At 41.4% G+C, this 26,587-nt stretch overlaps 1 protein-coding gene across 2 annotated transcripts in view; it reads right to left on the bottom strand.

The window, feature by feature from the left end:
* Positions 1-26,587, bottom strand: part of CHN1 (chimerin 1) — a 104,968-nt gene that overhangs the window by 76,643 nt on the left and 1,738 nt on the right. For both annotated transcript variants that reach the window (XM_081181061.1, XM_081181062.1), the window contains exons 2-3: positions 3,174-3,212; positions 867-922 (exon numbers count right to left, since the gene is read on the bottom strand). In XM_081181061.1, the coding sequence (XP_081037187.1) occupies positions 867-922; positions 3,174-3,212 (95 nt within the window). The remainder of the gene's footprint in view (positions 1-866; positions 923-3,173; positions 3,213-26,587) is intronic.

The following is a 26,587-nucleotide window of genomic DNA, read 5'->3' as shown; positions in this document are numbered from 1 at the left end:
ACAGATCCAATAATTTGGCCACCTCATGAGAAGAGAAGACTCCCTGGAAAGGACCCTGAAGTTGGGAAAGATTGAGGGTACAAGGAGAAGGGGATGACAGAGGACGAGATGGTTGGATAGTGTTCTCGAAGCTACCAGCATGAGTTTGACCAAACTGCGGGAGGCAGTGGAAGACAGGAGTGCCTGGCGTGCTCTGGTCCACGGGGTCACGAAGAGTCGGATACGACTAAACAACTAAACAACAACAACATAAGACTGCCCTCACCCTAAGTGCAAATGAGGACTAAACAAAACAGGAATAGTACCAGCTGAGCAGAGGTGATTTTCATGGGTGCCATGGCAGAGGAAAAAACGATTTAACCTTCCCCTCCCTGCATGCTGTGGTCCCAGTTGAAAAATGACTTCCTGTTCTTTTCTTGGTATTAAATCTTTCAGAAAATAGAGACATGGTTGCTAATGATGTATTGAGGATCACACCTAGTTTGGTCTCTAAGAGGGCTGCAATAAGAGCCCTGTGCTTTTATATGGTAATTGGAATATTAACAGCATGATTTCCTAGCCATGTTCGGGCAGAGAACTGCCTACAAGCCTGGCTCAAAGGAAACCAGCTAAAGCTTCCATTATGTAGTGGTGAGACTGGGAAAGAGGGACTAAGGGTAATTGGCTTATAAATAATAATAATAAAAGGGTTAGGAACATTGTGGGAAATTAAAACAGTGGCCACAGGGAATATATATTCAAGGAGGTCCAGGGAAGGCAGTGGTGGGCTGTGCCTGGTCGTGGAGGTTTGCCAGAACTAAACTAAGCAACAATATTCAGTATTTTAAAAAGCCTTCAATTACATTTAGCTTTCACGGTAAACCCACCTCAGATGTGCAGGTAATCCTTCTAGGGTGGGGAGCTTCTTGTTGCAACTGATACACTAGGAAAAGGCAGAGGAAAAATGGATTTCATTTTTATGCTTAAGACTGCAAGGAGGTAAACACTTTAGCATTTCTGTTTGTTGGTATTAATGAAATAGGCATATTTGACAATAGGGGATCTGTCTATGCCAACGGCCAGTCGGTTCCTTTGTATGCCACATCAACTATGTTCGAAGCGGCATTCAATACATGGGAAACTAAAAGTATACAATATACCAACTACATGTCAGCAGTAGCTAAACAGCAACGTGGTAAGCTGGAGGCAGATTTTCATCCATGGAAGACTTTTGATCCAAGGGAGAGATTCTGCTGGCAAAGGGAGGGGCGAGGCAACCTTTGCCGATTTCCTCCTCCCACTCCAGCCACCTGTTATCGCCTCCCACCTCATTCCCCAAGACTGGTTGCAATGATATTAGAGTTGATCCAGACAACAACATGATTGAGGAGGAGGGAGGCAGAAGTTAAAACCATGGCTTAGCTCTGTTATGCTGAAAGCTGTTTCAGATATCCTGTCCTGGACACTATAGGTTAGCACCCAACAATTCTCTCTGGATTCTTAAGAAAGGGTAACTGAGCACATTGGAAACATTCAACAGAATTGCATATTTTGGTTGAACCATAAAGAAAAAAGGACAAAAGCTTCACTTTCCTTGCAAAAGGTTATTTTGCAGCGATTTATTATTGTTATTTGCAACGGGAGACAACACACATGCATTTCACGGTGACAAGTTGCTGAATGTATGGTTGTTGTGATTAACGATGTTTAATATAAGCGACACAATGAGTGCCAATTTTATCCTTTAATCATCAGCTTGAAGACAAAAAGCCTGCTTCGAGTCACTTTGTGTGTTAATGGTTTTATATTAAGTGACTGGCTTGGCATATGACAAGTGACTGATATAATAAGTTATGACTCGAAAGCTGCACTGTGGGACACTTAAAAGGCTCTGGAGCAGACAAAGGTTCTGACAATAGTGATTATGCGGCAGCAGCTGTGGGGCAGGGGGCTCTTAAAGGTACTACGGTTCCTTCGAGGCTCTGAAGTCAAAGCCTGGGCACAAATGAAATGAAATGAAGGTTGACATTAATTTCAACACAGAACAGATTTAAATCATGGTGGGACACTGAACATGAAACGCTGATAATGACAGATAAGTCCTGTTGGTCCAGCTACTGTACTCAGTAGCAGGGACAGAAGCCCTAGAGTAAAAACACATTACAGATATTATATCACAAGAACCTCCTAATTCTCTCTTTCTCCACATATATATGTGTGTGTGTGTGAGAGAGAGAGAGAGAGAATGAGAGATACTGAGAACTACAATATTTACTCAAGTCTAATGCACCATCGAATCTAATATGCACCTCAGTTTTCAGAACCTTGAAACCAAAAAAGGTATTCACTGGCAAATGTAAACACGCCATACTATCTAATGCACACTTTAATTTTCGCAACGTTATTTGGACCCAAAAAGTGCGCATTAGATTTGAATATATATGGTAATATGGTGCTATCTCTTCTTTCAACTTTGGGTCTTAAAGGAATACACAAACAAGCACTAGGCACACAGAATTCTAGCAACAAATAAAGCCAACTTTCCTATCGTAAGCCTGGGATTGTGAAAGGTGATTGTCCAATCCAGCATCTTTTCAGGATCTAGGTTTGTGATGGTTTTTGTCTTCCTCCGCACACTTTCTGATGCGCACACAAATTTATGTGTAGATTTAAAACGGAGAGCAAACAGTTTAACGAAGGTTCCCCCAACTTCTAAATCAGACACCTGGTCAGAAGCAGATTTGGGGATTTTTCTAAAGGGCTTTTTCATCCTCGGCAAGAGAGCAGATGCAAAGTGCAATATGAAATCCTCTCATTTCCAAAATGTTATAGATAGCAGCTAAATTTGGAGTATACAAATCTAGCCTCTTACGTTTTAAAAAAGAAAAAATATCGCCTGGTTCAACTGGTTTTAATAGAAGGAAACAGACCAACAAAATCTGTGACATCCATTGATCTTCTTGGTACAGTAAGGTTCAGAACCAGTATCCTAACAATATACTTTCATTCATAGAGTTTCATTCATAGAATTGTAGAGTTGGAAGGGACCCCGAGGATCATCTATTTCAAGCCCCTTGGTTTCAGATGCTGCAGAGAAGAGGGATTCTGAGTATACCATGTTTATAAATTTCAAGACTTACAATTTTCACCATTTAAAAAATATTAACAGTACCAGTACAGAATCGACTACTTACGATAAGATTTCCAAACTGGTGGCCTGTATTCATCAGTATCTGAAAGAATAACGATACTCATTAGTACCCCAGTAGAAGATACTTGAGATATATATATATATTAATTGAGAGGTTTCAAATTAATAGCATTATTTATTTCCATTCAACCCAGCATAGGCAACCTCTGGGCCGCAGATCTAATTAGACCTGCCAACCCTTCTCATTTTGGCCTGTGGTGCTGTTTTGGCCATGCCACATCACTAGCTGGTCAACAGAACCATGAAAACCCCATGCCAGTGTAATATAGAGAGCCAGTGAGGTGTGGAATAGAGAGCCAGTGTGGTGTAGTGGTTAAGAGTGGTAGATTCATCTGGGGAACTGGGTTCGCGTCTCCGCTCCTCCACATGCAGCTGCTGGGAGACCTTGGGCTAGTCACGCTTCTCTGAAGTCTCTCAGCCCCACTCACCTCACAGAGTGTTTGTTGTGGGGGAGGAAGGGAAAGGAGAATGTTAGCTGCTTTGAGATTCCTTTGGGTAGTGATAAAGCGGGATATCAAATCCAAACTCTTCTTCTTCATGCACAGCGCTTTGCAAGGGCTGGCAATTTACCAGTTGTCACAGTTTCCATGCACAACACTATGCAAAAAGGGTTACCTGACATCACTGTGACATCACAAGGCTCAGTCCAAGTGTCAAGCTTTTCCTATGCGGTGGTGGGTGGGAAAGATAAGGATCTGCCCCCCCCCCCAGCCAGAGTTCAGCTCCAATTCTATGGCTCTATGATTCCCCACCCTGACTCAGCCATTCCATTTTTCAAACTGATTATGCATAGACAGACCTTGGGGGGGGTTCTTTTTGCCCAAATGTATTCAGTTTAAAGGGACCCCCAAATATAAGAGTTTAAAAAACCAATAAAACGAAAGAAGGAAGATACAGTGAGGAAGGTACAACTATGACAACAGCTTGAAGCAAAATGTTTTTGTTCAATTGTTGGTTGCAAATTAACAAAATGTAAGACAAATTTAAGGTTTCATACCTATAAAGTAACTTCATTTTAATCAAAGTAGAGATCGTATGTTTAAGACATTGTGTACAGTTGTTTCTCCTGATGAGGATGTGAGCATGCTTTGCTAGAGAACTCCCAAATGGCATCATTTACAGATGCCTGCAGCTATGGCTGAGCCCAGAGACTGTGGTTCGCCAGGAGCAGCTTAGTCATGCTGGCCACATGACCTGGAAGCTGTACGCCGGCTCCCTCTGCCAGTAAAGCAAGATGAGCGCCGCAACCCCAGAGTCATCCATGACTGGACCTAACGGTCAGGGGTCCCTTTACCTTTTAAAGTCACATGACCCATGACACTCACCACTTCTTACTTTCAGAAAGATGGGATTTTGTTCAGATTCTTAAAATATATTTTGCAACTTTCCAGTTATTGTTTATAGGAGTTCAGTGTGCATTTGTGTTGTGTGCATGCACTTTAAGACACCTTAAATCAGCTAGAAACATAGAAATGTAGAGTTGGAAGGGGCCCTGAAAGTCATCTAGTCCAACCCCCTGCTATGCAGGACTCTCAGCTAAAGCATCAGTGGCATTAGCTCAGTTGGTAGAGCATGAGGTGCTTGATCTCAGGATTGTGGGTTCAAGTCTCACATTGGGTCAGAGATTCCTGTATTGCAGTGTTTCCCAAACTTGGGTTGATGCTGGTCTGTGACCGTATTAATAAATTCATTCATTCATTCATTCATTCAAACTTGGGTCTCCAGCTGTTTTCGGACAACAGTTCCCACTGTCCCTGACCACTGGTCTTGCCAGCTAGGGACGATGGAAGTTGTAGTCCAAAAACAGCTGGAGACCCAAGTTTGGGAAACACTAGTCTAGATGACCCTTGTGGTCCCTTCCAACTCTAGGATTCTGTGACAGATGGTCATCCAACCTCTGCTTAAAAACCTCTACTTCATTAACCTCCAATGAAGGATAGTCCACCACCTTCTAAGGGAGGGACTAAGATGGATCAATGTTCTGGAAACCAAGCCTGATGAGGAACGGTTGTGGGAGCTGGGTATGTTTGACCTGAGTGGAGATAAGATAGCAATCTTCAAATATCTAAAGGGCTGTCACATGGAAGATGGAGCAAGCTTGTTTTCTCTTGCTTTGGAGGCTAGGACCAGAACCAATGGATTCAAATCACAATGAGATTCCAACTAAAAATCAGGAAGAACTTTCTAACAGTAAGAGTGGAATGGACTTCCACAAGAGTTGGTGAACTCTTATTCCTTGGAGGTTTTTAAGCATTGGTTGAAGGGCCATCTGTCATGGATGCTTTGGTTGAGATTCCTGCAATGCATGGGGTTGGATAAGATAACCCTCAAAGTATCTTCTAATTCTACAAATTCTATGATTATATGAATTCATACTGTGGGGACAGTGGGGGAGGTGGCACTGGGAAATGCAGGGGGAGAGGGAATTATCAAATGATACCTCCTCTTGATCTGGCAGTGAGATTCTTCTGCTAGGTCAAAAGTCTTCTGTGGACAGGGGAAAAACCCCCTTCCATCTGCAGATGGTGAAGTCTGGATCCATCCCAATGCTTTTCAGTGGGGAACAGTTTGTACTAAGAGTCATCAAGTGAAGTACATTCACATGTGAACCGGCCTTAACTTGGTGAAACTCAAGCAACACTTTAATTAAACTTCTAGAGAAGGCTGCTTTGGCAGTGCTTGAATATTCCTACTTTACTAGCAACATATGCATGGAAATACATTTTACAAGTAAATTATTTAGGTGAGGAACCATGTGTTCAACTGTATAAACAGACAGCAAGACTGCAAATAGCTTTTGGCTGGGCTAGCAACACTAGGCATACATCTTCATTACAAGAAATAAAGATGACTTAACGGAAAAGACTATTTTTCACCAGAGCCAGAACATCTTGATTAAATCTCAACCAAGAAGCAAGAAAACTTTGCATATAAGCTAATATTTATAATTCGGAGGCTGAAGGAGTGATTTATGCCATGCAGGTGTTCCAAAATGTTTTTGTATTAAAGTACTGCTCTCGTGTTTTTTGTGCAACCTCAAACATCCACACTGAAGAAAAAAAATACCCTAAGTTATCCTATAAACATATTACATCAGTGATAGCTAAGCAGAAGCGTTTTATAGTATTTTTCTGCGCCTTTTACAGGGTGCTGATATATTATTAACAGATGATTGAAGTTCCACTTCTTCATTTTCTTTTAAAATGATGAACCTGATGTAATATTCCAAAGCACAGCGACAGCTGGGAGACCACAAGATTGGCACATGAGGCCTCTCTAATGCTGGGACTTTTCGAATGCTAAAATAATAATAATAATAATAATAATAATAATAATAATAATAATAATAATAATAATAATATTTATTTATACCCCGCCCTCGCCAGCCAAGGCTGGGCTCAGGGTGGCTAACAAGCAATAATAAAAACAAGTTGAATGAATACAACTTAAAAACAAGATTAAAATACAACATTAAAATATTGAAATATTAAAATATTAAAATGCAGCCTCATCACAAGAGGAGAAAGAGGGGGAGGGAATCAAATTGGCTCTGAGCCAAAGGCCAGGCGGAACAACTCTGTCTTACAGACTCTGCGGAAAGAAATCAGATCCCACAGGGCCCTGGTCTCATGAGGCAGAGTGTTCCACCAGGCCGGAGCCAGAGTTGAAAAGGCCCTGGCTCTGGTTGAGGCTAATCTAACTTCCTTAGGGCCAGGGACCACTAGGGTGTTGCTATATATGGACCTTAAGGTCCTCCGTGGGGCATACCGGGAGAGGCGGTCCCGTAGGTACGAGGGTCCTAGGCCGTGAAGGGCTTTAAAGGTCAAAAGCAGCACCTTAAATCTGACCCTGGAAAAGCACTGGGTGAATATGCTCCCATGGCAGAGACCCCGTGAGGAGCCTCGCTGCAGCATTCTGCACCCACTGGAGTTTCTGGGACAGCTTCAAGGGCAGCCCCACGTAGAGCAAATTACAGTAGTCAAGCCTGGAGGTGACCGTCGCATGGATCACTGTGGTCAGGTCGGGGTGGGGAAGGTAAGGGAAAGGTAAATGATGGTCTGCAGCACCTACGTACCATTGCTGGCATGCTGATACTGAAGAAAAGCCCTACTGAGAGGTATGAGCGTTAAGACAACAATGGAGATAGGGCCATTAGGAAGACATGGAGAGGCAGTAGAGTTGCTAAACCGGCAAACACCTGACCAGGTGACCACTAGACTGAATTTATCCTGGTAATTTAATTTTAGCCTCCTGGACTGATTAATCGAAACAAGAGATAATGGAGAGGGTTGTATTTACATATGAACCAAAACAGAATTAAATGAAAGGCAGGAGGATTTCAGGAGCTAGGATCCTGTTCTTGGCGGCACACTGTGCATAAAGGCGAATTTGGGACAATCGTTTTCTGCTAAGGATAGCAAAACACTGGCACACAATATTAGCAGCATTTAGAAGACCTTAACTCAATCCATAGCTATTAGGGAGGTTGAACTATATGAAGGGAGTGCTTGGTATTGCAGCCAAATCAGGAAACAAAGGGCTTAATAATATTTTAACAAAATTTAAAGGTCATTTGGTGTTTTCTTCAATTGCACAGAATGGGCAGGGAAACAAAGCAAACTTTTCTCTTTCTCTAGCACATAAAAAAGACAAATTAATTTCCACAAGTGACATGGGTTTGCGCAAAATTTGAGAGAGATGTCTTTTGAATAATTTTAAAACAAGGAAGTGTTGGAATGTTCTCTAAGGTTAACGTAAACCTTTGCCTCTTATCTGAATTATTTTGCTTTCCCCTTTAATCTCAGAAGCTGTTTTATGGTTTTGTTAATACAAAAAAAAAAAAGAAAGAAAAATACTAATCTCCTTTCACTTAGGATTTTCTAATACATTAAGCACTAGAAATATTCATGCAGTGTTAACAATGGGTTTTAATACATGGCAGAAAAGAAATTAAATATTACGGTCTCAAGGAAGCCATAATTCAGGCCCCTGAAGGCATATACAATAATCTGTATTAGTACAATGGGAATAATTAAAAATAAAACATTATTTTGCAAAGAATTTTCTGCTGGAAGACACCCTGCCACTGATAACTGCAAAAGAAAATATATGCAGATTAGTAACTGTTTCCACTATACACCAACATGCAAAATCTTACAGAACCACATTTTTTCAAGAGCAACATAGGTTGCATACTGTTAATATAGCCATTATCTTTTAATAATATAGATAACATCCCTAGATAATTTTATTTCTTTCAGTGTGCAAGTCGGTGAGGTACTATTTCATATTCTGGAAATCAAACTTGTAGTATGACTTTGTAGCAATGATTTCACACTAAGTCATCCAGTATCGTTATGTATCTTTTAAGAACTGCAAATATTCCTGTGTAATTTTATTTCTTATTTGGCTGTTAGATATAATAGACTAATAAACCTCTTTGACAGCTTACACCTTCCTTCCTTCTTTAATTATATTATATCATTATAAATATAGTATCATATATTCTACATATCTATCTATCTATCTATATATAGGAAAGTTTTTCATCCATCTGTTCTCTATCCATTTGGACACCTCTTGAGATATAGTCATCAAATTTAGCAAAATGGTTTCTGCAACAGAGGAGCAGGTCTTCAACCATGTTTGTTGGGATACCATTAGATGCCATTTTGAATCAAGATGGCTGACTAAACTTCCCTAAACTGCCACTGACTGAGGCACCTCTGAATATATTGTAGATGTCATGCGCCTGTGGGAGGAATCCTGTCAAGAGGAAGACCTGATTGCTCCCAAAGAGGAGCAGACTGTGTCAGTGGGCAGCGAGAGAGAACAGAGGGATCCAGGGCCCTCAGGGGTCATGGCACCCCAACATCTTCTGCAAGGCACAAAACTGGAGGCAGAGGGTGAGCCACTATCCAGTCTGGAGCAGGGCCAGTGCCTAAAGCTGCAGAACCCAGTTGCCAGATTTTTTAAAAATAATAATAAACCAAAAACCTAGAAGCCAAGTCTGCCAAGTCTTAAATATATATACCTCCAATATAATACCATTCTGACAGAAACTTTACTTATGAACATGATAAATCATGTAGGATCTCCATCTGTTCATTTACAATATTGCTTTTCTGTCCAGTTGTAAATCTCCTTCCCAAAATCGGCCTTTAGAATTCAACACAGCTACCTCTCTTCCCTTATTTATCAGCTTTATAAATTAAAGAATTATCCTGAAGGGAAATTAATATGTCATACTCCAGCGGTCGTCAACCTTCTGGGATCTGCAGACATGTTTACAAACCACAGAAACTGTTCTGTGCATTACACATGCCAAGGCCAAACACACACACACTGCAACATGTTCTTATGGACAGCAAGAGAACACTCCTTTCAAGCCTTGTTTATCGGCAATGGGATCCTTCAGGAACCAGCAAAACTGTCTGTGGCCCCCTGCGGCCTCCACATTGGTGACCCCTGCTTTATTATTATAGAGGAATTGTGCCCAAATAAATGAATAATAGTGATAGGTTTGTGGGGTTGTTGTTTTGTTTTTGCTTTATTGTGTATTTTCTGTTCCCATTTTGTATTTTGATGTTGTGAACTGCCCTGTGATCTTCAGATGTCACACGGTATACAGACTTAATAAAGAAGAACAAGAGTAAATTCTACTGCGCTCCTTTAGCACCCTTCAAACTAGATCAGAGCTTTCCAAACTTTTCACACTGATGACACACTTTTCAAACATGCAGCATTTCGCAACACAGTAATTCAGTTTTATTAGCAAACAGGAAGTCACACTAACCCCTTTCCAGCGCAGGGAGCGTTTGCGCGACACACCTGCGCACTGCAGCCAATGCACTAACATGTTGTGACACGTATATGGAACTAGAGGCTAGGAAAAGGAAAACCTGTGTACATCCTGTTTACCCTTATCCATCCCTCTCACTCTACTCCCAAGGCAGCGTGAAGCAGAGCCTCACATTGCCTTTGGAGTAGGCCCACCTATTATACCAAAGGGAAGTAGGGAATAGAAGAAACAGATCTGCATCAAAATGGCATGTGCACAGGGGCAAATATAGAAATGAGTACTATACCATATTTTTCGCTCTATAAGATGCACTTTTTACCTCCTGAAAAGTAAGGGGAAATGTGTGTGCGTCTTATGGAGCGAATGCAGGCTGCGCAGCTATCGCTGAAGCCAGAACAGCAGGAGGGATTGCTGCGCAGCAATCCATCTTGCTGTTCTGGCTTCAGGGATAGCCGCGCGAAGCCTCTTCAACAACATCTGAGTCAGAATATTTCCCCCCCTTGTTTTCCTCCTCTAAAAACTAGGTGCGTCTTATGGTCGGGTGCTTCTTATAGAGCAAAAAATACGGCAATTTAAGCCAAAGTACCTCCCCGCCCCTGTTTGTAAAGACATGCTCTGGCAGTTTGAGTATGCAAGACCAAGGCGGTTGTTGCAACACGCTGTCGATGAAAGTGAGGGGCAGGTGGGGCTCATCAACCTGGGAAGGTGGCCCATCCAGGAGAAGGAAAACTCTGGTTCTGAACCTCTGCTGCTTCCATGGGTTATCTTCAGGAGAAGAAAAGGCTAAGGAGTAAACCCTACACAAATCCAGAGCCCCTAAAACAGTTGGATGACACCTTATACGCCTCCTTCCAGCAGCTGCTGCAGTCAAGCTGGTGTCAAAACTTATTGCTTTCCTTTTCTTCGGACCACATCAGCAGACCTGAGAGGGGGGAGAGGTCACCTAGGTGCTGCTAACACAGCAGTTTGGCTTCACCCCCGGAGAACTCCATTGTCTCTCGAGACAGACAGATGTCAACAACATCTCACTATAGTGGGGAATACTGTGGCCAGTTAACTTGTACGTTGGTGGTTTGTCTTTAAAAAGCTCTAGTGAATAGCTCCTCTTTACCAAATAATATCTTAAATACTTATACGGATACTTAAATGAGGGACGCGGGTGGCGCTGTGGGTTAAACCAAAGAGCCTAGGACTTGCCGATCAGAAGGTCGGCGGTTCGAATCCCCACGACGGGGTGAGCTCCCATCGCTCGGTCCCTGCTCCTGCCAACCTAGCAGTTCGAAAGCGCATCAAAGTGCAAGTAGATAAATAGGTACCAGGGAAGGTAAACGGTGTTTCCGTGTGCTGCTCTGGTTCGCCAGAAGCGGCTTAGTCATGCTGGCCACATGACCCGGAAGCTGTACGCCAGCTCCCTCGGCCAATAAAGCAAGATGAGCGCCCCAACCCCAGAGTCGGTCACGACTGGACCTAATTGGCAGGGGTCCCTTTACCTTTACCTAACAGCAAATGACCAGGGTCACCTCCTTTGCTGATGTTTACATTTAGCCCCCATTCTTAATAATCTTGTGCATCTCATATAAACTTTTTTTTATTACTAAAAGTGACTTTTTAGAGCATAATAATTCATCTGTTTTGAATAAAGCATTTCTGGTGAAGATTCTTTAAGTTTAGAAGTTGGAAAGCGCCATCTTGTGGCAATTTAAATCTATAGCCATATTCATATTATGGTCTTCAACTAAATCACCATGGCTCAATTTGGATATAAAAGTAAACCTTCCAAGCATAAGGGGGGTTGAGCCTTAGGTATGCAAGCTATTTCTCCCTTCTGCTACAAGAGGGAGGAGTTTAAAAGACTCTTAATGTAGGTTTTGCAGCAAACTAGAATTTCAAACCATGGTTCAGGGTCTTGGTTTACAAAAAAGCATATTTTCTTCACCCTTAACATTCTTTATTCACTTCTTTTTCTATCTTCTCATGTTGTCCTCTACACTGTAATTATTTTAATTTTGTTCTTTTAATGTTTCTAAATTTTCATAACAACCAGATTTGTATCATAGCATACAAACCTACAATAAACAAGCAACAGAAACCACTTACAAATAATCATAAAATGGCAATAATCAAACAGTCAATGAGTATAAGTTATTTAAAAATATGCCACAATAATATACACATTATTATGAAACTTAGAAAAGGTAGAATGTAAAAATCAACAGATAAAATAAAACTATAGGATTATAAGGTAAGGTCCATGAATCAAACATCTTCTGTCAACCAATAAACCCCCTTCCTATTTTACTAAAAAAGAATAGGGGAGGCAATTAGGTATACATATGATTCTTTAACTCAAGCTAGTTGACCAAATATTGCTTGAATATTTTTATTTGAGTTATTGGCTGCTCTTTAGCAAACACATACGGAGTGGCTTACAATAAAACAGCAAAACAGTTAAAACAACGTCATAAATATATCAAAATAAAAGAAACACTGAAAAGAACAAGATATGTTTGCTATTTTATGCTACCTGTAAAAAAAATGAAGTAGAAGCTGTAGCGAAACAAAACAATTTTGTTTTAAAAAACTTAGATGAACTAGGTATTTTATGTAGTAGGTTAGCCTAAAAATGACCACCTAAGTGCTACCTTAGATGAACAACGATTTGAACCTGGGTCACAAGGGTCTCAGGCTGACAGCCTGCTCATTTAGAAGTGACTGACCCCTGTTGCCCTTTTATAAAGCCCTAAAGTTATAACAGGTAGCCAGTAGGATAATTTTGTTCGGTCTGCTCCCTCTGACCACTGCAGGACTAGGAAGCAAGCTGTCCTCACTCTGGTCTTGTTAACAAATAGAACTACAATTAATCACTATAGGCAACCTGTTACCTACTGTAGTTGTGCAAGTGTCTAATTGAAAGACATTCTTGATTATTATTAGAGTCCTCCCTAACCCATATCCTATGCTTATTTGCTTCAATAGGTTTATTTTAAAAAAACAAAACAATAAACAAAGTCTTTTAATAAAATGAATAGATGTAGTTGACAGTTCAAGTTGTATCCTTAAACAAAAATAAGGAAAGCTGTCCTCCAATTCTCACTGCTCCATGCATGGGGGGGGGGGACAGGGGGACAGCCCCCCTAAATCCTCAAAAAGTATTGAAAAGCATGAAAAATACTCAATTAACAGAGGTTCTGCCCCCCTTAGCAGAAGCCAGCCCCCTAATATCCTCACTTTGAGTTGATTTTTAACAGTGATCTCCCCCCAAAAACCTCAACTTTTTTTGGGGGGGGAGGTCCCTAACAAAAATCCTGGCTCTGCCCATGGCTCCATGTATCAAAACTCTCATTATGTAATTATTATGTAGACTTCCAAACAACTACTTCTTTTTGGAAGCTACACTTTGCCCTTCCCAGGGGTGAATAATACATCTAGGCAAATTTGTGCAGAAGAGGCCAATCAAAGTGTCCCCTCACCAACTACACCAAAGTATTTCCTACCTGTCTGTTATGTATTAAAGGAGTATTATTATTCACTCACTTTTTCATGGGACGCCTATGTGACACTCTCATCCAATCATCATCATCATCCCATATTTTTTCCCTGTGCTTTCCTCAAACAACAGAAAACCCATTTTTGAAGAAGAAGAAGAAGAAGAAGAAGAAGAAGAAGAAGAAGAAGAAGAAGAGATCAATAGTATAATCTCTGAAAGGTGCAGGTGGTTCTTGGTGCAACTCTTCCATCTTTTACTAGAGAGAGAGTTTTGCTGTGCATAGTAACAAACCGGGCAGGTGAACCTATGGGTACTCAGCACATGCTCACTATCACCTTTCACACTGGCATCGTTTTGACATCCCATTTACTCTAATCCAACTTAATTGGCACCAAAATATTAAAATAGATATGAAATAATGATCAACTGACAAACAAAAACTTTTTAAAAATTCTTTAATGTGCTTCTAAGTAAGTGCCATTTTAGCAACCTTCCCCTGCACCACCAATTAAAACATGTTCACTTTATTTTAAAACGATTTTTACAAGCCATTAAAGCTAACGTATTTTTCCATCTATAAGACACCCCCATGTCATTAAAGCTAACATATTTTTCCATCTATAAGACAGCCCCATGTATAAGATGCCCCCTATTTGGGGGGACTCGGATTTAAGAAAGTGGGGGGGGGGAGATGTATCCATGTATAAGATACCCCCTAATTTTTGACATCATTTTAAAGGAAAAAACCCTAGTCTTATACACAGAAAAATACGGTATCCCGCTGAAATAAGTGCCACGCACAAAGTATGTAATTTGATAACGTATCAGAAAAAGCCCCACCCTCTTTAAATAGCTGTTCGTGTTAATTGTACTTCATCCTTTACCCAACCGCATGGTCACATCACGCCCTGTGGTTTCCATCTGGAAACAGCCTTGTAGACGTACCACACAAAGGTTAAAGTGGAAAGGACTTTATAGTCCCCAGAAGAATGGAGCCATTGTTCATGTTGCATCACTACTATTAGAGAGTGATGTATTAAGAGACCGGAGCTGATTTTTAGATATAGCCATTGTTCTCCAATATAATATTTATATAGGAAGGCAGAAGTCTATTCTCTCTTCCACTTTATTCTCATTTCAGTGAAGCATGTTCTGCTGCCATGGGCTATTGAAGCACAGGGGTATCTTACTTTCTCCAACGCCACACTGGGAACCAAGTCTTAAAGAGGCAGCCCCAGAACATGCGCTCATTAGCCCGGTCAAGTCTGAGTGCGCCGTGGCAGCTACTTCCTTAGCCTTCGAGTAATAAAGTATAGGACTGCAATTGTTTCAATAGCTGCCCCCCTCCCCTGGCTATGTTAGAAACAAGCAAGCCAATTTCAAATAATGGGATTATACAAAGTAGCCTTACTATGTGCCGCGTTCCCAAGGTCAAATGGAAAAGGAAGGCTCATTTAACGCAGCAAGCATGTTGGAACCTTCTGGTGTGATGGAATCCTAATGGCATTTTTTTTCCCCTTCAGGAATTCCCATTAAAAGCTTTATAAAAACTATCGCAAAATACCTCTCTGGAATTTATGGTTCGGCACACATGGGCTAGTTTGCCTACGGCATCTCCGTATTTAAAGCAGACATCGCACAAGAACTTTATTACACCCCCCCCGGCTTTTTTGTTTTTCAACGGCACACACAGCCCCCCCCCTTAATGCTGAGGCACCTGGTAGCTCCCCAAAGGCGACATGCCTCTCATGTGCTCAACACTGTCACAGTGTACTGCGCGGGGAGTGGCGAGTTTTAAAAGGCAAGGGGCCAGGTTTTTTAAATGCAGGAGAGCCCTGGGGCGAAAGGAGGACTGAACCTTTGGGAAGCAACAAAATCCCCCTGGGATGTATAGAAACTTCCTTCACGTAACAGTCCCCAGTGGGCCTTACACAACTCACACGGAGGCAGATGGCATTGGAAACCTTGATCCTTCAAGAATGTCGTGTAAGAAAGAACCCAGGAAGCTGGCCCCTTAGACCAGGTAAGACTACAGGCCCATCGAGTTGAGTACCTGGGAAAGCAGCTCTTTGGGGTTTCTTTTTCTTTCTTTCTTTAAAAAACAAAAATAGTTTTCAAAAGTTTACATTCTTTACCATCAACAATACATTTAATTTATCCATCGACTTCCCATCCCGCCCTCCATGCTGTTTTATGCTTATCCTTTAATGCTGCATATTTTAACCGATAACACTCCATATACACATCCTAAATTATTAGCTTTAATGTCTTTCTACTGTTGCTCATACAGTCACACCTCGGGTTGAAGTAGCTTCGGGATAAGTACTGTATTTTTTGCCCTATAGGTCGCACCATCCCATAAGGCTCACCTAGTTTTTTGGGGGGGAAATAAAGGGGGGGAATTATTTTTCCCCCAGGTGCGGGGCTGTGGTGGGGGAAGCCCGAGCTTCCCCCGACTTCAGCCCCCAGAACAGGCAACTCTCCGCAATCCGCGGGAGCCCAGCGCCGGGCTCCCGCGCCTTGCGGAGAGCTGCGAGAAGTCTGGGTGTGCTGAGCTCAGCGCGCCCAGGCTTTGGCATGCAGGCAACTCTCCGCAAGCCTGGAGAGCTAGAGGGGTCGGTGCGCACCAACCCCTCTCGCTCTCCAGGCTTCAGCGAAAGCCTGCATTCGCCCCATAGGACGCACACACATTTCCCCTTCATTTTTGGAGGGGAAAAAGTGCACCCTATGGGGCGAAAAATATGGTATTTTCGGGTTCCGCGCTGCAGCGACCCGGAAGTAATGGAGCGTGTTACTTCCGGGTTTTGCCGCTCGCGCATGCGCAGACGGTCAAAATGACGTCACGCACATGCGCAGAAAGGGCAAATCACGACCCGTGTACATGCACGGACGTGGGTTGCGTTCGCTTCTGGATGTGAACGGGGCTCCTGAACGGATCCCGTTTGCATCCAGAGGTACCACTGTACTTCAAATCCTGCTCGCGATTTCATGCAATTATAGTAGTTCTTTAGATATTCTTCAAAAGGTTTCCAATCCTCAAAGAATGGTTCATCATTTTGATCTCTATTTTTTCTTTCTTTCTGCTAGCTTTGCCAGTTTTGCATTCTCCATCATTTCAATAAACTTTTATTAAATGGCTTTGTTGGCACCTCAAGCTCTCCAGGGTTTCTTTTTTTTTTAATATTTTATTCCGTTTTCAAACATAAAATATATCAACATAGAAATAAAAGAAAAAGAAGAGAGAAGAAAAGAAAAAGAAAAGAAGAAAGAAGAACACAACTTTCATAATATTGTATTGTATACCTAACTGGACTTCCTCACATCTCCTTACCCTGCATTCTCCATAATAAAAGTGCCAGCAAATTATTACCTTGTTTCGGGTCTTATTTTATACCTCTCAAATGTTATACTTCTAATCTTAAAATGATTTTTAACAATTAATTATAACTTGAGTTAAACATAACATTATTTTAAGTTTCGACCTTATCTTACATATCACCTAATTATCTAAATCTTTCAAACAAATTGCTGGAACCATGTTTTCCTGAATCGTACAATTTTTTAACACTCATATAATTTGTATTGTTTTTGTAAATAGTCCTTAAACTTTTTCCAGTCCTCTTCCATTGTTTCTTCTCCCAGATCTCGGATTCTGCCAGTCATTTCGGCCAGTTCCATATAGTCCATCAATTTCGTCTGCCACTCTTCCAGTGTGGGCAAATCTTGTGTCTTCCAGTACTTTGCGATGAGTATTCTTGATGCTGTTGTTGCATACATAAAAAAAGTTCTGTCCTTCTTTAACACTTTCTGGCCGACAATGCCCAAGAGGAAGGCCTCTGGTTTCTTAGTGAAGGTATATTTAAATACCTTTTTTAGCTCATTGTAAATCATTTCCCAGAAGGCCTTCACTCTTGGACAAGTCCACCAGAGGTGAAAGAATGTCCCTTCAGCCACCTTACATTTCCAACATTTGTTATCAGCTAGGTGATATATTTTTGCAAGTTTGACTGGGGTCATGTACCACCTATATATCATTTTCATAATATTTTCCTTCAAGGCATTACATGCCGTGAATTTCATACCGGTGTTCCATAACCTTTCCCAGTCTTCAAACATAATGTTGTACCCAAAGTCCTGAGCCCATTTTGTCATGGCTGATTTAACAGTCTCATCCTGAGTGTTCCATTTAAGCAGCAAATTATACATTCTAGAAAGTACCTTTGTCTTAGGTTCTAACAGTTCTGTTTCTAATTTCGATTTTTCCACCTGGAATCCTATTTTTTTGTCCGAATTAAAGACCTCTTTGATTTGAGCGTAATGTAACCAATCTCACACCTTGTTCTTCAATTTCTCCAAACTCTGCAACCTCCAATTGTCTCCAATTTTTTTTCTATTATTTCCCAATATTTCAGCCAGCTGGCCTCCATACTGAGTCTTTTCCGGGCCTTAGCCTCCATTGGTGATAACCATCTTGGGGTCTTATTTTCTAATAAGTCTTTATACTTTGTCCAGACAATAAATATTGCTTTCCTGACAATATGGTTTTTGAACACTTTATGAACTTTTACCTTGTCGTACCACAAATATGCATGCCAACCAAAAGCATTATTAAACCCTTCCAGATCTAGGACATCAGTGTTCTCTAAGAGTAACCAATCTTTCATCCAGCAGAAAGTTGCAGCTTCATAATATAACCTTAAGTCTGGCAGGGCAAACCCCCCTCTTTCCTTTGCATCAGTTAGTATTTTAAATTTTATTCTGGGCTTTTTGCCCTGCCAGACAAACTTCGAGATATCTTTCTGCCACTTTCCAAAACATTCCACTCTGTCCACAATCTGTAGGGCTTGAAACAAAAATAACATCCTTGGCAATACATTCATTTTTATAGCTGCAATTCGTCCCAACAAGGAAAGTTTCAATCTTGACCAAATTTCTAAGTCATTTTTAATTTCTAACCAACATTTTTCATAATTATCTTTAAATAAATTCAGATTTCAACTAGGAGTCTTTCCCAGCCTTACCCAGAGGTGCCAGTCGTTGGATCTGCGACTTCCTGTGTGCAAAGTATGAATTACATCATTAAGCTATGGCATTTCCCTGTTATCATGTTTCTGGTGTTTAGGGGTACACATGCAGCACCCCACACTTGATAAGGATCTAGTTCAGTTAAATCATACAGGGGTATTTTCTACTACAAAAAGCAGTACATTCACTGCAAGGCAAATGGTGTTCATTTCAAAAACAAAAATATAGCACTTGGCTCTTACACGGCCTTTAAAAATTACACACAGTGCAATATTCAGGAGATGTGTACCCATCAGATGCGTTTGATGCAGGATACAAATGTTCTGCCTGCCCACAAGTCAAGGCTGCTGGCTGCTTTCTCCATTCACTGTAGATTCATTGGCCACAAGGTGGAGCAGCTGCACAACAAATTTCACTATTATGCTGAGAACCAGTAAAAATTATGCAATGATTTTTGGGAAGTTAATTTACTTTGCTTGTTATTGGTTTCAAAAGGTTTGCAGGCAGGAGTGTATTTTGCAAGAAACAAACGCCTATTTCTCATTAGATAGGGTTTTGATTCAGCTTTATTTCTAGATTACTGAAGATACAGGATTTTTAGGTTGGAACTCTGAAATAGAAGTATGTTTTTAACAAAGGTGTTTTGCTACAGAAGACTGTACAGTTGTACCTTAGAAGTTGAACAAAATCCGTTCCAGAAGTCCATTCGACTTCCAAAACTTTCAGAAACCAAAGTGCAGCTACTGATTGGCTGCAGGAAGCTCCTGCACCAATCAGCTTCCTGCAGCCAATCAGAAGCCGCGGAAGCCCTGTTGGACATTCGGGTTCCAAAGAACGTTTGCAAATGTTCCAGGTTTGCGGTGTTCAGGAGCCAAGGTACGACTGTACTGCCCTATAACCGGCGGTTTCGGATGCTAATCCCACCACGTGCCAGTCCTCAGCCTATCTGCATCCTTCATTCACACCTGGAGGATGTCAGGCTGCATGCTGGATGGAGCAGCTTCTGGCAGTCTGATTTCGTCCACTGCAGGGTGGAAGTGGTAATGGGACATGCACAAAGTAGGTGCATTTGAGTTTTGTTTTTATATTTTCGCAACCCCGCATAAAACCTGGTAGTTAAAAGTATTGTGGAGTGTGACAGACTCTACAAACAGGGTCCACATTGTGGACAGCCTTTTCTGTTGTATGCATTGCAGCCTGTCATACAATTAACTCTCCCCTCCACCGTTTCTGCAACTCTGAACATACAGCTGGCGTGCTTAAGGGTTACAAGACACCTGTTTGCAACACTAAATCCCTGCATTTAAGGACATGACTTTTTTAAAAAGAGAGAGTCCCCCCAACCTTTCTATGGAGCTGCTAATGCAAATGGACTCAACCTATACATCTGCTTGCAATATCTAAAATGCTAATGGACTCAGCATTTAGCAGAACCTAGAGGTTAAATTTTAGGGGGAAAGTATTTTAAATGGGGAGATAGCCCCCTGGAGGCAAAATGGAACAGAGAACAGGAAGGAAGGAAGGAAGGAAGGGGAAGGGTTCATGATTCCCTCCCTGCTCTCAAGCACCTTCTCCAGAAGCAACTTTTTTGTCATCAAAAAGATCTGTTGGGCTACAGTTCCATACAGCTTGCCTCTCCAATTCCAACAAAGCCTTAGCCTGCATAGTTCACCCTAAGCTATTTGTGTCATATTGCTCCCTTAAAAAGTAAAAAGAAAAAGCACCCATCAGGACCAATAAGATCCTAAGCTGGTTACCAGATTCAATCTGAACTCTTCCCTGATTCCGAAACTGCTCTTTGCTTTGGGTGAACATTCCCAATCCTATCAATGCAAATAGCATTTCCCCACTCAGGGTTGCAACAGATGACAAAATGGCTAAAGCCCCATTGTCTGATTGGAGCCTGAAATTTATCAGCAACCTCCTCTACAGCCAGTTGCATTTACATTTTTTAAAAACCCTGCACATTAAATGCCACACTTAATGCCACATTTAATTTGCTCCTGCATTAAATAAAAGGAATTAACCAAGGGAGCAAAAGGGGCATTTCTGGAATACCTCAAGTCGTTCAGCCCAATGTGCAGTTTTCGTCTTCCTTTGCCACTTTAAGGCTGAATCTCTTGTGGGTTAGAACTGTGGTTACACAGAAACATTCTGGCCCAGAGAAGCAAACACGGACTCTTCCTTTGCAAATCACAAAAGCCATTCGTGATTGAAGGATGTGGCTTCTTTAGCAAGCCGTGACCACAGCAGCTTGATTCACAAGGAGGCTCTCTGGTTGTGCACATGTTTACAATTCCTCAGCCCTTAAGAAAGCTGACATAGTGCCTGCGGGCAATAGGTTAACCCAAAATGATGAGCCCCCAATGCTTCAGTTTACTCTTCCAAGGGAGAATGGATAAAGTAGCCAGAGTAAGGGCCAAAGATGACCTGTCTCTTTAAATGTGGGTCTGGCAATAATATCATGCACAAAAATGGGAAACGTGGGGTCTACACGACCAGTCATCCAACACAGGATATTCTTCTACCAGCAGGCTTGATTCTAGTGTCAGACCCCTGGTAAGGGAAGGTGACTTCTGGGGACAGATTGCAGAGAAAACTGTAGGCAATGAGAGATTAGCATGTGCTCCAATATTCTTAGCACTGTCTTATCCTGACCTCAGCAACTGTGTTTACTACTTTTCCCAAGGCACCAAATTGATCAAGCAAGTACTGAAATTTGTCATCATCGGGTATGAACCTCAGCCTCAGGATACTCAAATTATTTTATCTGCTGAAACCAATTTACCAGCTAACAGGTCCATTTTGTTTCCTGAGTTTCCAAGCAGGCTTCCTCTTCAATTTTAGTCAAGAGAATGCACTGCCAGCAAAAAGAATAAGATCCTCTCAAGGTTACTGTCTTTATTTGCTTCATTAGATTTTTCAAATTAGATAAAGAGTTTCACTGCACCAGGTGAAGAGAGCCATTTGATTCTCAAGGCCAGAAACACTTTTCAAATGGCACAGACCTTACGGCCCCCTGGGGCAAGAGGCTGGAGCTGGGTGGGGTGAGGGCAGAGAAAAGAGGAAGATTTCTTGCTTTGCCTGCAATGCACTCATATTTTTGTTCATTTTTATTGCTAAAAAAAAGTCAAAATATTCAGCTATTGAGCACACACAGGTTTTAATTGCATAGCTGCATACATTGACTTGCTGGTGATGGGTTCACAAGACCACTGGCGGAGGAAGAGGGGTGCGGGGGGAGCGCACAGCCCCCGGCGGGGTGAAATTCTTTAAAGTTGTAATAGCAATACTCCACAGCTAAAGTTTACATGTTAAAATAAAAAATCCAAGAGAGAAATATATGCAGTGTGTTCAAAACTTGCACATACTTGTAAAAAAAAAATCATGTGCTATATAACGGAAGGCTTTACTAAGAGCTGGCACCAATTTTATTGTGTAGTGGCTACTTGGACAGAAGTGCATTTGTGCAACAAAATAAAGCCGGGTACTTATTAGGGATCAGAGTGGTTGCTAAGAGTACAGAAGTTGGACGCGTCTGTACTCTTCCTAACTTCCTAGCATTTTGATAAAAGATGTAAGAAAGCATTTGTGCCTTCTTTTTGTACTATCGCCATAGAGTTTGTAGGCTTTTGAACACAACAAAACCCACAGTTTGCAGTGGATAATAATGGGATGAAGTGTGCACACTATGCGTATAACACCCCGTCATACAACTTGTCTGATTATTCTAAAATAATGACTGGCGTTTTGTTGCTTTTTGTTGACCTTTCCTAGCATCAGCTGAAAGGGATATAGCACCAGCAAATTACCAGAATAAAGCATACAATTTTACTGTTCGTTTAAATGAGAAATCACTGTACACATTATCGTTTACTTGGCTCCCGTGTACTCCTACAACTGGTGACTGAAGCCATGTACACATGAAGGTAACCACGATCTATATCTATCCTGTAGTGTAGTTCCTTGAAAAATGCTGTTTGTGGATGCATTTTCAGTCAAAACAGCTTCTACCCGACTTGAAAAACTAGGCTGTATTCACTCCACTGTTGAGCTGGGGTTTGTATGCTTCAGAAAGCCATTGTACATGGACAGACAGCAGCTTCATGAATCGGAGTCGGGATATGCTGCAGGCATGCAAAAACAAAACAGGTAATATGCACTGGGTAAAGGCATTCCTGCCCCTCTCAGGTACAAATGTAACCTGAAGTGCAGAAGGGAATTGCCTTTCTGCATTTTTAACTGCTAATGCCTACATAGCTTGGGATGCTAAAGTCTGATGGTAGCATAATGGACTGTTCCACCTAAGACTACAGATGCAGAATCACAATTTTTTAAAATGTTCTTTTGATCCCCTATGGAAAAAAAGGGCATGGAGGATATTCCTGTCCTTGCAAGTTACAGGAAAGTAATTGTGCTGGGCAATGGCCTCTTTGATTTACTAGTTAGGGGTGGGGGCTTCTGGACATGGAGAAACCTTCAGAAATGGTATCCTCCACCTGCAGCTTGAAATGGTGCAGTTCACTATACCATTTTACGGTTTCATAACCTAAATGTGCAATAATCCAATTAACATATTAGTCTGGCCTGCCTACAAACGCAGCACAATCCTGAGAAGGGAAGGTGGAGTATACTATTGCAGACAGGCAGAAACATGTCTGAAAGCTCCCTTGCATTAAAAAAAAAATCCTGCAAAAAGAAAACAAGCGTAAGAAGGACAATGGTTCCACTTTGTCAGCGTTGTTTTTAAATGCAAGGGAACATTTTAAAAACGTGATGCCCCGCTTGGAAATCGAAGCATTCTTTTTTAAAACAACAACGGGTCTTTCCTAACACAGAAGGGATGAAAATAAAGATAGCTGATCATTAACTCTGTATCTGACCTTTCTCTTTCTGTTTTTTTGTAGCCATAAAAACCTCCCACCCTGCAATGAGCAATAAAGCACACCCATCAAATTTGTGTCAGAGAGGACCATCAGCTTCTGCTGGAGTCAGAAATGAAGGTGCATATAGCAGTGGCTTGGAAGTGTGTGGAGCCCAGAGGTACCAACAGATATGGATGGGTGTTTTCTCTTTAAAAAGAAAATCGTGTTATGAACCATTCCAATGTTTTACAGCAGGGGAATGCATGAACCCTCTCCAATTGCTGAACTCCAACTCTCATCCCAGTTCTACAACATGTGAGGGGCCAAGGACTGTGGGTACCAGGAAAGGTCTCAAGCAAACATCTTTTCTGCACACTGCTGCATAGGCAACTGACAACCAGCGTAGCCAGAAAAGGAAGGGTGTTATATGCCCTGATCATCTAGAAAGACACTGGGAGGTAGCATTCTGTACCACCTGAAGCTTCCAAATCTTCTTTAAAGATAGCCCTGCATGTAGAGTGTATTATAGTAGTCATGTCTAGATGTAACCAGGGCATGAATCATTGTATATTATACGCCCTTAGGGGCCAGGCAAAAACGTTCCTCTTTAACCAGGTGTTTGGCTGACTGACAACCAATACCTTTTTAAATGTGTTGGTGGGTGGGAGTTACTGGATTGTTTCTGTTTTTAATTCTGAGTTTTTACATTGTGATTTTATGTTGTAACTGCCCTGAGACCTGCAAGTATAGGACAGTATATAATAATAATAATAATAATAATAATAATAATAATAATAATAATAATATTGTTCACTTTCTATAGATAGGGATGCAGCTGGAAAATCACCCAAAGCTGAGAAAAAGCTCTATTTTTTAAGAATATTAAACATTACTACTGCTGAGAAAAGCACGACAGTCATACCTCATGTTACATTTGCTTCATGATACACTTTTTCAGGTTGCGTCCCACGGTGACCTGGAAGTACCGGAAAGGGTTACTTCCGGGTTTCGCCACTCGCGCATATGCGCAAAATGATGTCACGCATCACTGATGTCTCTTGAAAAACATTTTACTTAAGGTAGATAAGGACAAGATGAAATTATATATTTGAATATAAGTATAGATTGGAAATGGCTGTGTATAGTGAATACTTCTCTTAAAATTTTTACTTTTGATTTTATTTTCTCTTTGTTCTTTTTTTCCAGATATCTTACTTTTCATTTCACTTCTCTATTGTGAATAGCATTTTATAGAGGTATAAATGACCTCTGAATGAAAAGAGACAAAATATTTTCTAATTTTTTGGTTATATGTATTTTCTTTTTCTTTTGTATTTCCTTTTGTTGTAAATATGTATGGTTTTCTAATTTGTACTTAATAAAGTTTTTAAAAAATGATGTCATGCGCATACACAGAAACGGCGAATCGCAACCCGCGCGTGCGCAGACGCGGGTTGCGTTCTTTTCATGTTGCAAACGGGCCTCCGGAACGGATCCCGTTCGCAACCAGAGGTACCACTGTAGCTTGTTTCTCCCCACCACAGCCAATTTTGTGGCCCTCTTAAGATGCAGATAATCATGTGGAGGAGGAGAGAGGGACTATATATGTTTGCCCTGTGCTGGCCTCACATCAAAGCTCTTCATGTGTTGTGTTTAGTAGAGCAAGTCTATTGAATGTGGCTAGGCTGTCCCCATTGAGCACTCAGGGCTCAAGCTCACAGGGAAAATCTACATGCATCCAGCAGGCTGCCCTGAAGCAAAAATGCCTCCAACACAGGGACAGCCTTGCGGAGGGGCCTGTACAGAATGAACCTGCACTGTCCTTCCTCCCTCCCATGATTTGGTTATGAATGACTAAAGAGAAACTCTTCTGATCATGTGTTGCTAACTCGTAGATCAGGCATGTCCAACAGGTAGATCGTGATCTACCAGAAGATCACTGGAAGATCATTGGCTCCCCACAAAGAAGCTGAACAACTGAAGCTCCCCTAAAAAAAGCTCAACATTTTACCTCCTCCCTGAAAAAACTCAACAACTTTGACCCGAACCCCCCCCCCCCAAAAATGGGCCTTCCTCCTTCCTAAGAGAAGCTCAACAACTTTGACCTGAACCCCCAAAAAGGGGGTCGATCACTGCCAGTTTTTAACTCTGTGAGTAGATCGCAGTCTCTTGGGAGTTGGCCACCCCTGTCGTAGATCTTGCACAATAGTTTCTTCAAGGGACAATAGTGTCTCTTTGGCAATGCTTCTGTTCATTTGTTTGGTACTCATCACAGGACTGATGCAGAACACAGCTGGTGTTTAGCAATAGAATAATACATTAAAAGGGCACTAAATGCAAGGACCACCTATCATCTATCTATCTATCCATGGAGAGACATAGGGAGGAAGAAGCAACATCTGATAACCACACAAATAATTTTACCAACTACTCAGAAATATGTTTTAAAAGTAACAATAGAGCATCCAAGAGAAGCAACACATCAATAAGAGGTTTGTAGGTTTGTTCTTTGACGTCTGTAGAATGTAGAATTGTACATCATAATCATCATTATACAATGACTACCAGGATTTTATAAGAGTTGCTGCAAGTGACTGGGCTTTTTGAGTGTGTCTGTGATTTGCTCATTAAGGTTAAATCCCCAAAGTTGGTAATTCACAAAACTACGATCCAGGTTTGAAACAGTGTTTTACACACCTGCAAAGCTTAGGTGTTTCACAGCCTTTTATATTGGCTGTCTTCTGGTTTCTGCAGAGCTGCAGAGACTATGAACTAATCTTGATATTTTCATTGTGCTGGTGACCTCAGCTGCTGCTGCCACTTCACCTGCGCTCCTGGGTTGAGAAGAGGCAGCAATTATCAGGAGAATGGAGAGGGGAAGAAAGAAAAATGATGGGCAACTGGTCTCTCACTAGCTATGCAAGGCTTTCATAAGATTTCTTCAGGCACAGGTAATCTCATTTTAGTCATTAATCAGCAGAGATGGAGGATCAATGAAAGACCTAAGGGAGAACTGCAATGTGAGTAATTTGGCTGGATAGTTTTCCATTACAGGTAGACCTGGGTAACCTATAGTATAATTTCATAAGTTCTGTACATATCAAGAAATAGCTCTGTAGATAAATAAATTAGGAATCCACCAAGTCTCCCCTGAATAACTTTCACAAAACATAAAGAGCACACTAAATCGTAGGGATAAAAATGCAGCAACTATAATA

This window comes from Podarcis bocagei (assembly GCF_964188305.1).
Source record: "Podarcis bocagei genome assembly, chromosome: 1".
NCBI lineage: Eukaryota > Metazoa > Chordata > Lepidosauria > Squamata > Lacertidae > Podarcis > Podarcis bocagei.
The sequence above is the reverse complement of the archived record's forward strand: the minus strand, read 5'-3'. Positions and strand labels throughout refer to the sequence as shown.